At 37.9% G+C, this 12,555-nt stretch overlaps 1 protein-coding gene across 2 annotated transcripts in view; it reads left to right on the top strand.

Annotated features, from left to right (window-relative positions):
• The window catches only part of 5PtaseI (inositol polyphosphate-5-phosphatase A), a 400,034-nt gene that overhangs the window by 270,900 nt on the left and 116,579 nt on the right, over positions 1-12,555 (top strand). For both annotated transcript variants that reach the window (XM_090385500.1, XM_090385499.1), the window contains exon 11: positions 2,912-2,989. In XM_090385500.1, coding sequence (XP_090241626.1) covers positions 2,912-2,989 — 78 coding nt within the window. The remainder of the gene's footprint in view (positions 1-2,911; positions 2,990-12,555) is intronic.

Below are 12,555 nucleotides of genomic sequence, written 5' to 3'. Positions count from 1 at the left end.
TACATGGGCTGTATTAGGGTAACTAAGAGTTGGAACACGTGCATGTATACTTGCATGTACACTAATGCTAGAAGCATTGTGGCGCACTATGGCCATAGACGCCCATACACCTAAAAAATTCTCAAACAAACAAGCTAGAAGCATTGTAAATAAATTTGATGAATTTGAAATACTGATTAAGTCATCAAATACAGATGTTGTTAGAACAGTGGAGATGTGGTGTCACTCAGACATAAACGATACTGACTTTGAATATGAGGAGTACGATGTATGCAGAAAGGGCAGACAGGACTAGAGAGGTGGAGGGATTATGCTCTTAGTTAAGAAGAATATTAAATCACAAGTGCAATGTTGAGTCAGTTTGTGTGATGCACTAGAAAAACAAAATTGAGAGTAGTATTGTGTTATGGGCCTAATGACTGTGATGAGTATACCTAACAGCTCTACAGGAAAATAGTGTGGGTCAGCAAATCAGAATGTCTCATAATGGGGGGATTTTAACTTTCCAGATGTTGACTGCAATTTGTGGGTTTTTCACTCATACACTAGCAAGACTTTTGTGGATTTCTTGAATGATTGTTTTCTACAGCAGCATGTTATAGAGGCAACAAGAGGAAGCAATACTCTTAGTCTGATTATCAGCAGTGATTCTTTGTGCATTAAGAATCTGCATATAAAAGACCCACTGAGTGGTAGCGGTCACAGTGTACTAATATGGAATTTAATTAAAGATATAATTACTGTTAAGGATATAAAGAAAGGCTTTTGCTTTCATAAGGGTGACTGTAGAGGTCTCAGACAATTTTTAAATTGTATGCAGAGGGACCAACTGATTGTTACCAACAGCAAATTCTAAATGGGAAGTATTCAGGGAAATAATCAAAGATGCTACTAGGCTTTTCATACGAATGAAGAAATACTGTTCACGGCTTAGACCTAAATGGATGTCAAATGAATTATTGAGACATATGGTGAGAAGAGAAGTGCATGGATGAATATAAATTATCAGGTAATACAGAAGCATAAGATAGATATAAATTATTCTGTAATCAAGTCACAAAGGAGGTTAGGCAAGCTAAGGCAGATTATGAGAAGTCTAGGCAGCAAAGACTTCTATGCTTATATTAACATTAGACAGAAGGAGTTGAATCGCATTGGGCCACTTGATGCCTATGGGTGAACTGTTGATGACCCGGCTCAGTTTAACAGTTTCTAAATCTTCCACTTCCATGTTTGTAAGTTGATAACTATAGCAAACTAAGTCAGAAGATTGTTCTGACTTTAGTTATAGGCATTTCTACTGCCAAGAGAGTAAAACACAAAGACAAGATTCTGTTCTTTTTCTGAATGGGGAAGTACTTTATTCCTGCTTGGGTATACATGGTGCACAAGTTCCCATTGAAAAATGTTTTTTATAAATGCCTGAGTAGTGCAGATTGCAAGCAAATTTCAAATATTTTGTGGACAAGTTTCCATTACTTCTTGGTGTCAGTGAAGAAATTTTGATAAAGATGTTCTGCAGCATCATTTCTGTTCATTTTCAGTGTGAGAACATACTAGAAGCTAATTACAAAAGAATAGAATTTATGTGCAGATCCTTTGTCAGGTAGCTGTCAAGTGCATAAGGAAGCATGAAATGTAACAAATTACTCTCAATCATTCTTCAGTTTTTAATTTCTCATAACAATCCTGAGGTTAGAGAATATTTAACCAGATAGGGAAGAAATTGAATTGAGATCTTCTCTTTCTAGTGAAGCTTTGAAAATGCTCTTGACAGCCAATTCTGAACTGCATTGTTAAAAACAAAACATGCCATCATTAAAAATAAAACTTTGATTCAGCATTTCTGCAGAGGTACAAAGTCTGCAATGGTAACTTTATCAAAGCAGTCATAATCATTTAACCTCCTGCTTCTGAAAAATCCTGTGTTTTTTGTGATAAGCTCCTGATTTTTTTGACAAAAAAAAACTTTTTTGCCTGCTTTGCCAAAGAATTTTCTGTTATCTTCTTGGTTACAGTTGCCTATCTTCAGTTTTTTGGAAGTCAAAAGCTAGCAGCTATAGAGATCCATAAGTGAATGAACTATAAACTTCTAAGGACATGTGTTACCAGTCTTTAGAAGTTTATAGTTCATAACTGCTTCTTTGCATGACAAAACAGAATGTGCCTAATTCCAAGTTAAGAAAATACAAGTAAATATAGAGCATAAGCAATAATAATAAATTATAAACATACAAGAGCTATACATATTTCTGTACATGAGTTGGCAAAAAGCCTCAGTTTTGTACTTAGCAAAAAAGAAAACTTTGTTACAAAATACATCAATGTCATATTGAAAAGTCACAAAGGGTTGCTTCAGTCTCACACCTGCATTTCAAGTAAATATTAATATACTTCCAGTTAGGGAGCAGCACTCTTTATTTGAAGCGCAAATATTGGATTGAGGGGCGCCTCCGTAGCCAGGTGGAAAGGAGCAGCAGTGCATAGCACACGCTTCTTGATTAGACCGGGGTTCGAGCCCGTCACCACCAAATACGGAGGCTGCGGAAAGGTCAGGGAATGACCACCGCATATCCCGGAGCAATATGGCCTTAGTTGCTAATGCTCCTAAAAAAACCAAATAACAAACAAACAAACAAACATATTGGATTGAGACACATCTTGCTTCACAACATGGCATTGAGGAATTTTCTAGCAAACTTAGTTTGCTTTTCACCAGGTACACAGCCAAGGCTTTTGACAACTCAATGTGCAGTAATATTGAGAAAATACAGTGTTTTTATAAACAATAAATTAAAAGTTAATGATAATTTCTCTGTTTAAGTTACTTTTCTCTCAGTTTCAAAATGATTAATTAAGAAAACAATGTACTACAAGTCTAAAAGTTACTTGTATATCATATTTTCAATAGGTTGTGCTGACTCTGGAGAAAAAAGTATTTGACCTTGAAAACCATGAAGAGATCATTCTCAGGAATAAAGGAAAATGGGTAAGTTCATTAAATCAATCAAATAAAAACAATTTAAATGAGATGAAAAAAATAAGAAAATTAGATATATATTTTGGCTTTTTTTATGATTTTTTATCTAAAGCATCCTTGTGGGTTATGGTTTATTCTACAACTTTGCTTCACTTCATCCCACCACCACACACACTCCCTGACTTTTCATGTTACAGTAATTTCTCCATGTATCTTACAGTAATCATTACCCAAATCTGTAATACCCAGTGAGTGTTACAATTCACCATGATAGCAAAGTTCATGACTATCAGACTTCCACTCACTGACCAATAAATATAATTAATTAAAATGTTGTTGTCAAAATAACTAGTTATAAACTCCTCTGATCAGCGTTGTTGTACCAGAGTATAAATGAACATTTTCTTTATTTTGCTCCATGTTTTCCTATTTTCTCTTAGATCTTTAGCCCTAGCCAGACTAGCTCTTTTTCCTCTAATGCTTACTAGACACCATTGATCACTCTCTGTCTTGGTCCGTATCTAGCCCCTTTACCATTCATTTTTGCTTTCACTATCTGTTTACCCAATCTGTCTTCTATCCTTTCTACATACTCAGGTGATCTTCATTTTGCTTTGCTTATCTTTGAATGGATATTATTTACTCCAACAGTTTTTCTTGTTTTCTTTTTTAAGACTTTCCATTGCTGTGATTTGTGTCAGTTCGATTTATTTTTCTCAAAACTCTAATTTCCAAAGAGCATGTTTTGATTAATTCCTTATTTCCTAACAACTATTCAGCTTCATAGAGTAAAATAATTTAAAAGCTGTGTTAAAAACAGGAATTTTGTCTTTGTCTAATTTCTCTAATGAAATTATTTCCATGTCTGATCTGCCATATTTATTAAAAACAAACTGTTAATAGATATAAATTTCAGTTGTTGTTTATTTAATCTACACTCTTAAGTTTTCTTTGGTTTTGTGTAATTATGATGGGTTATCAGGGCCAGCCACAAGCATGTTAAACTGGTTTAGTCAAACAGGGCCCCATGCTCAAAAGATCAAAATAATAATAATAATATCATCCACGTCTTTTCCACATTTCTATCGATGAGCCTACCACCATCTTAATGTTTAGTTACCCACATTATTGTCACTCCAAGATCACTTGCACAAGTTGACTTGAAATTTGCTAGAAGCGGAGCATATACTTTCTTCTCAATATGTATGTTTTGTTTGATATCGAACTTAGGCCGCTATTTAAAAATGTAATTTTTATGTTATACTCAATTTTAATAATATCTGTATTTGTATTGTTTTTAATTTCTTGAAAGTAAGGAAATAACAAACAGGGCCCCACAAGTAATTCTTGAACAGGGGCCCCGCAAATTTTGGGGCCAGCCCTGATTATGGCACCATCAAGTGCATAATCTGAGCAAGAAGAATCCGCCAGCATTTTGCGTGCTCAAACCATCTAACACCTTAAACACCTCAATCAGATCACATCATAGGGGCCAACCGGGCTAGCCGGGTGGGTAAAGTGCCTGCCTGGCAACCCAAAGGTCGCAGGTTCGATTCCTGCCTCGGGCTTGGATCAAAGTACTGCAAAAACTTTGGGAGGTGCATTATGGCCACAGAAGCCTATGCGCCAACAACTACCAAAAAAAAAAAAAAAAAAACATCATAGGTGCCTAGTCTCCAGACACTGCAATTCACAGAAATGAAGCCTTTCTTGTTAAGCACACCCCCTAAGAGCACCCTCACCAATCTTGTTGCCCTTCTCTGTACTCATTCCAGCAGCTCTACATCATTCCTAAAATGAGACCTCTATGCAGAACACAAGGTGTGGCCTGACCATTGCCTTATACAAAGGGATAATCACTTCCTTATCCCTGCTAGCAAAATTCTGTATATTATTGACAAAATGAGCTGTCCTGGCAGCAGAACATTGCTCAGATGTTTAATCGTTTTCATTCTCCACTACCCTGAGTGTAATACCTCACAGTCGATACGTTACTGCCACCCATCTGCAGTACATTGCATTTGTCAATGTTAAATTTCAGTTGCCATTTCTCAGCCCTCTGCCTAACTTTTCTAGATCCTGTTGCAGTAGCATACTGTCTTTACTGCCATTAACAATCCTGCCAACCTTTGTATCATCTGCAAACATGAACATTGAGCCTGATATACCTTCATTGATATAATTGATAAATACACAAAACAACAATGGACCCAACACCGAACCCTGGGGGGACTCCACTAATAACATTAGTCCACATAGAGCAGTGTCCATTTATTACCACTCTCTGCCATCTCCCACTCAATCATCCCATTATCCATTGCTGTAACTTGCCCTTAATGCCATGCTGCTCCAATTTGTACAGAAGTCTTCCATGTGCAACAGTATCAAAAGCTTTCCTGAAATCCAAGTACAGTCGATTCCGGTTATTTGGGACACATCAGGACTAGTGCATTTTGTCCCGATTAAGTGGCTGCCCCAATTATGCGAAGTTTCTTGTAAATAGTTAAAAATACAGTGGACCTCCACTTTACAATTGGTTCAGTGTACAATCAAATCACGTTATGATGGACTCGCCATAGTAAAGTGGCGTAAACTCGCCATATTGTGTGAACGAGAGTAGCCTGTGCGAACGTACATTTTTGCCGCTCCTGGAACAGAGAAGTTTTTTCTGATTTATTTTCTGTTTTATTAACTTAAATTGGCATATTAACTTATTTTCTGGAGTAGTTTTATATTCTTATTTACAATACTTAGATTAAAGTAACTTAGATAGAGATTTTGTAGGTATTACTTAGTATCGGAAAGGGTATCAAATCCGCGTGTTTACCGTTCTTAAATAGCCGCCACTGTAACGCGATACAAAATATCTCGAACTAGATAGCATAAGCTTAATATAGTATAGTATAGTACATAATATTGTAAATTAATCAGATAATTAATCTTGTTGAACTTCATTGTCAATTAAATTGTACTTTTCACTATACATGTAACGAATTGGGTTACGTAACATAAATTATTAGTAAAAAATAAATAATTAATACTTAACTTGATACGGAAGTTATATAAAGGGATTTCGTAGATAACACTCGATACTGAAACATAAATATAGCGTTATAACTGTGTTGAGATATAAGTTTAGAGTTTTTAATTTTGTACTGAAATTGAAATTTTATTAAAATTAAATTGAAATCATGACTGTGACCAGAGCAGCAAAGCAAAAGGCTCAAGCAAATGGGAGTGCTGTGGCTCAGGGGAGAACTGAGGGGGCCAGTTGCCCTCTGAATCACAGCCTATTAAAATGCATTACTTGCTTGATGTTTGTGGAGCAGTCAGGTACGGTACATGATACTGCCATGGGGGATGTCGTTGTGTGCACGATGCAAGGAGTGTAAGGAAATCAGGTGGCAACTCAGCATTGTTATGGGCCTATATGAGAGCTTGAGAGACAGGGTGGATGCCCTCGAAGGATTAAAAGTGAGTGGCCCATCAAGCTCTCAGCTGCCCACACCAATGCCAGAGCTGGCACTTGGTCATCGCGCAACACAGCGGCAGCCCCCAAGGCAGAATGCGCTGGTCCCAAAGGAACTAGTAGTTGTTGGTGACTATTGTCAGGGAAACGGGAAACATGCTTTGTAAAAAGGATAGGTGGAACAGGACCAGTGTATGTCTGCCAGGGGCAAAGGTTGATGACGTTGTAGAGCGGATATCATCTTTTAAGGGCACAAAAGGTTATATAGTTGTACACGTTGGCACCAATGATATTAAGAGTAGGAGACCGGCGGAATTACTTAACAAGTACAGGTCACTGTTGAAAAAAAGCCGTGAATTAGGGTTGAATTTGAAAGTTTGCAATTCTACCCAGACACGATAGGAGGGAGTATATGATGAGAGCCCTGTCGATCAATTCGACCCTGGAAGGATTGTGCAAGGCTCAAGGGGTATAATTTTTTTCATCCTGGTCTGTACTTGTTAACAGGAGAGACTGCTTCTACAGGGATGGGATACACTTAAATAGAAAGGGTGCAAGAATGTTTGCCGATGCTATCAAGGCAGTGTTAGGTGGGTCGGAAAACTGCTAGATTGGGGGGATACAAGGACTAATAGATTAACAGTAGCCACTGGCAGAGGTGAAAGTGATTCTTGCACTGCTTCTATTGGAATGAGCCGCACCATGGAAAATAAGATGTAGGATATTTCAAAGACTGCTGGGAATCATTGGGGTACAAATAAACACATAGGTTGTGTTAGGGTAGCTAAGAAAAAGAACAGGTGCATGTATACTTGCGCGTACACCAATGCTAGGAGTTTAGTAAATAAATTTGATGAATTTGAGGTATTGCTCAAAACATCAAAGGCAGATATTGTGGGGATTTCAGAGATGTGGTGTCACACAGATATAAGGAATGCAGAACTGGAATTTGGGGAATACAATGTCTACAGAAAGTATAGACATGATAGGAAGGGAGGAGGGGTTATGCTATTAGTTAAGAAATACATAAAATCCAAGGAAGTGAAGCCAGTCGACATTGCTGGACAGTGCAGTGTCGAGTCAGTTTGGTGTGACATAAGCATTGGGAGATCAAAATTGAGAGTAGGAGTGTGCTGTAGGCCTAATGACTCTGATGAGTATAATAAGAAACTGTATAGGGAAATAGAGTGGGCCAGTAAATCAGAGTCTTATAAAGGGGGATTTTAATTTCCCAGATATTGACTGGAAATTGGGGGCTGGTCACTCACACACTAGCAAGGCTTTTGTGGATTTATTGGATGATTGTTTTCTACATCAGCATGTTCAGGAGGCAACTAGAGGGAGTAATAATCTTGATTTGATTATTAGTAGTGATTCTTCATGCATTAAGAATCTGCAGGTAATTGAACCACTAGGTGGCAGTGATCACAGTGTGCCGAAGTGGGATTTACTCAAAGAGGTAACTACCATTAGGGGTAAAGGGAAGGGTTATTGCTTTTGTTAAGGCGACTACGATGGACTGAAACAGTATTTAAATTCTATACAGTGGGACCAACTGATGATATTACCAACAGCAAATTCAAAATGGGAGGCATTCAAAGAACTTATCTTGGAAGCTACTAGGTTTTACATACCAACTAAGAAATATTGTTCAAGGTTTAGGCCTAAGTGGATGTCAGATGAATTAATGAGACATATGGGAGAAGAAAGATGCATGGGATACATACAAATTAACACGTGACACAGAAGCCTATGATAGATACAAGTTGATCTGTAACCAAGTTACAAAGGAGGTTAGGCAGGCGAAGGCAGATTACGAGAAATCTTTGGCAAGGGATGAAAAGAAAAACAGCAAAGAGTTCTTTACTTATGTAAACTGTAGAAGGAAGGGGATGAATCAGATTGGTCCACTGGATATTGATGGTTCAACTGTTGATGATTCTGCTCAGGTAGCTAACAAACTGAATGAAAATTTTGCATCGACATTCACACACGAGGAGTTATTCAGCGAGGGGAATGCCAGAGGTGTATTCAACTCTGGCAGTAAGCTAGAGAATCTTGTAATAACTGAGAGTAAAGTGGAGGATAAATTGTTGAAGATAAATACAAGAAAGGCACCTGGGGTGGATGGGATCTATCCAGTTATATTAAAGGAGGCAGCAAAGGAAGTAAGCAAACCCTTAGCCATAATTATGAGAGCTTCCTTGGACTCAGGGGAGGTACCCATAGACTGGAGATGTGCAAATGTGACCCCAATTCACAAAGGAGGATCAAAAGGCGACACAGTAATTATAGACCTGTTAGTTTAACTTCTGTTCCTGGAAAATTAATGGAGGCACTGGTTAAAGAAGCACTGCAGCATCATCTAGACAAGACTTCAGTTATAGCTCAGACACAGCATGGTTTTGTTAAGGGAAAGTCTTGCCTGACCAATTTGATTGGATACTATGATGCAGTCACAAAAGAACTGGATGCAGGGAATAACTTTGATATTATATACTTGGATCTTAGAAAGGCTTTTGATACTGTTGCACATGGAAGACTGCTGCACAAATTGGAGCAGTGTCGCATTGGAGGCAAATTGCTGCTATGGATAAAGGGGTGGTTGAGGGGGAGAAGACAGAGAGTGGTAATCAATGGACACTGCTCATCGTGGACTAATGTTATTAGTGGAGTCCCTCAGGGTTCAGTATTGGGTCCATTATTGTTTTCTGTATTTATAAATGTTATTGTTGATGGTATATCAAGCTTAATGTCCAAGTTTGCAGACGATACGAAGGTTGGCAGGATTGTCAAGGACACTACTGACACTATGCTACTGCAACAGGATCTGGAAAGGTTGAGCAGATGGGCTGAGAGGTGGCAAATGAAGTTTAACATTGACAAATGTAAAGTACTACATATGGGAAACAGCAACCTCAGAGCACCATATCAACTCTATGGTACTACACTGACAGTGGTAGAGAATGAAAGGGACCTGGGGTGGTTGTGCAGGCAGATATGAAGTTTTCTGACCAGTGCAGACGGGCTGTAAGAGTAGCTCATGGTGTATTGTCGATGATATATAGGAATTTTTCTAGCAGGGATAAGGAGGTGATTATTCCCTTGTATAAAGCAATGGTCAGACCACACTTAGAGTACTGTATACAGGTCTGGAGGCCTCATTTCAAGAAGGATGTAGAGATGCTGGAACGAGTACAGAGAAGGGCAACAAGATTAGTGAATGGAACAAAGGGGTGCTCTTACGAAGAAAGGCTTAAGTTTTGCAAATTACAGTGTCTGGAGACTAAGCACCGGCGAGGTGATCTGATAGAGGTGTATAAAGCCTTGAATGGTTTGAGCATGCTCAGTGCTGATTTGATTCTTCCTCTTGCTCAGAATAATCACCTGAGAGGGCATAAATTCAAATTGAGAAAGGACAGATGTAGGATAGACGCGAGGAAATTTGCCTTTAGCCAGCGGGTGGTTGGTTGGTGGAATAGACTTCCATCCCTTGTCGTGGAAGTTGATAACCTAAATAAGTTTAAGGCTCAGCTGGACAGGTATTTCGAACGAACAGAGGAGTGAAGTGGAAGTGGTTATTTTTTTATTTATTTTTATTTTTATTTTTTTTGGCTGATGCTGCATAAGCTTGCTTTCTTGCATCAAATGCCTCTTCTAATGCTAATGCACCATTCACTATACAATGTATATAGTAAGCGGCTGATCACGTTTGTGAATTGAATTTTAATTCTATTAAACAGTGATTCTAATTAGTGAAAATAGGAGGAATATTATCCACAGACTATAAAAGTAAAGATATAGTAAGCACAAATTTACCTTTCATTACCTTACCAATTAAAAAATTAAATGATATGTGAAAATTGGAAGAATATACGTGATAATCAGAATAATTAATATGTACTGTAATATGTGTAATATGTACACACTAACTAGTTGACATTTCTGTTCACTGACATTTGTGGGTGGGGGTTAAAATTTAAAACAGTAAAAAGATAAGCAATCAATAACAAAGAACATGGCACACAAAAATTGGGAGTAACACGATATGCGCAAGTGAGAACAGAGTAACAAGTTACGAAGCTTTAAAGATAGGAATGAAGAGAAGATTCTGAAAATGAATAACCCACAGAATTCCAGCTGTTGGTATTATCGCAAATTCAATAAGATCGAGTTTACTATCTGTTTATGATAGATTGCACTAACAGAAAAGCCCAATAAACAGGTGACTATTAATTGTTTTTATTATTGTTATATGGTTGTGACCTCCAGAAATCCGACCGAACCATGAGGTACAGTCAGAGAAAATCGTAGGGTAATCTCCAGTGCTGCCGTCTCATGTCCCAACTAAACGACATGTTGTTCCAATTAAGCGAAGTAAACCCTGGCTATTTTCTCGATTGGGTTCTGTTCTTTAAAATTTGTCCCAAATAAACAATTAACCCAATTGCCCCGATTAACCATTGGCCCAAATAACCAGAATCAACTCCACTGTATATGATATCAAAATTATTTTTTTGCATCCAGTTCCTTTTGACCACATCATAGTATCCAATCAAATTGGTCAGACAAGATTTTTCCTTAACAAATGCATGCTTTGTCTGAACTATAACTGCAGTCTTGTCTAGATGATCCTGCATTACTTCTTTAATCAGTGACCCCGTTATTTTCTCTGGAACATAAGGTAAAACTAACAGGTCTGTAATTACTTATCACCCTTTGTGAATTGGATACATTCGTACATCTCCGTGGACCTTTCCTGAATCCAAGGATGCTCTCATAATTATGCCTAAGCATTTGCCTACAAAACCATTTAGCTCCCCATTAGAGTTTGATAAACTTTTGACCTCCACTTCCCTAGAGAATTCCTCGTGTGTGAATGTAGATGGAAAATATTCATTCAGTTCGTCAGCTGCCTGCGCAGGATCCTCAACAGTCAAACCCCAGATATCAGGCTATCGATAACAAATATATCAGCTGTTGCAGTCAATTTATATGCTTAGATTTTGAACATCATTCTTAAAATCACATTACAGATTCTACATATACAGGTTTTGTGTTTCCCCAAAATACATCTTGCTTACTTCAATTTAGGAAAGTAGATGTGATACTGTTCTGTTGTATTACTTGCAAATAACAATGTTTGCATGTGCTCATAGATGGCAGTAATGTAGGGTTAACGTGTTCGGCTTTGTCTATCTGTCCCCCAGTTCTCTCTTTCAGTAATAGAAAGATAGTTGTAACGTAAATGCATTAAGTATTTCCATGATCCTGTGTCACCAACTCAACCAATTCAAGTAAGAATAACTAATAGAGCAGAACGTTATAAAAGAAATTGAGAAGGGTTCAGGTCATCGTTGAAAGTGATAAAATGTCAAATGACCATAACAGTCTTCTATCAGAATATGTGAAGTATATGCAGCAGGCTACCAACAGCAACCAACCAAGCAAGCTACCAAGCAGCAATCCTTGAATTAATCCTCCTATCCTGTACTGCTAATGTCACATGCATCATGGAAACACAGCTGGAACCAGTGCAGGAAGCTGCTTGTATGCACTGTAGTGGCAGGATATAAATCCTACTTCACATCATAACCAAGCTCAAGGAGCAGTGGAGTGCTATTATCTTCAATGAATTACAGTTCCAATTTGCTCATTCAATATCAAGCCACACACCGATATGAACCTTTACTGGTAACCATAAAATGAAAAGCATGCTGATATACATAGGATCCATATATATACCACCAGTGCCTGATCAAGAAACCATTAATTGTACAATAGCATGCAAAAACAAACAGCCAACCCAAGAATAAAATAAGTTAGACTTGAAACCTGACATCAACCCACTGCTTGTTTCACAGAAAACTGGAAACAGCATTCACATCTTACCATGAGCTGATTTTTTTGTGTACCCTGACTTCAACATGTCAAACCTTAGAAAAACCACAACAGTAATCATGCCAAAGTTCCTGGATATCAAGAAATGTTTAATTGCAGCAAGAAGTATACTATGGAATGTACTTGAGCAGTGCCAGGTTGATCTAACAGTTGACATTTTAACCAGATGGCTAAACATCATAGCATCATCGGCTGCTGAAAAACA

Source organism: Mastigoproctus giganteus, chromosome 11, assembly GCF_048544385.1.
Source record: "Mastigoproctus giganteus isolate SK-2022 chromosome 11, ASM4854438v1, whole genome shotgun sequence".
Taxonomy (NCBI): domain Eukaryota; kingdom Metazoa; phylum Arthropoda; class Arachnida; order Uropygi; family Thelyphonidae; genus Mastigoproctus; species Mastigoproctus giganteus.
The sequence above is the reverse complement of the archived record's forward strand: the minus strand, read 5'-3'. Positions and strand labels throughout refer to the sequence as shown.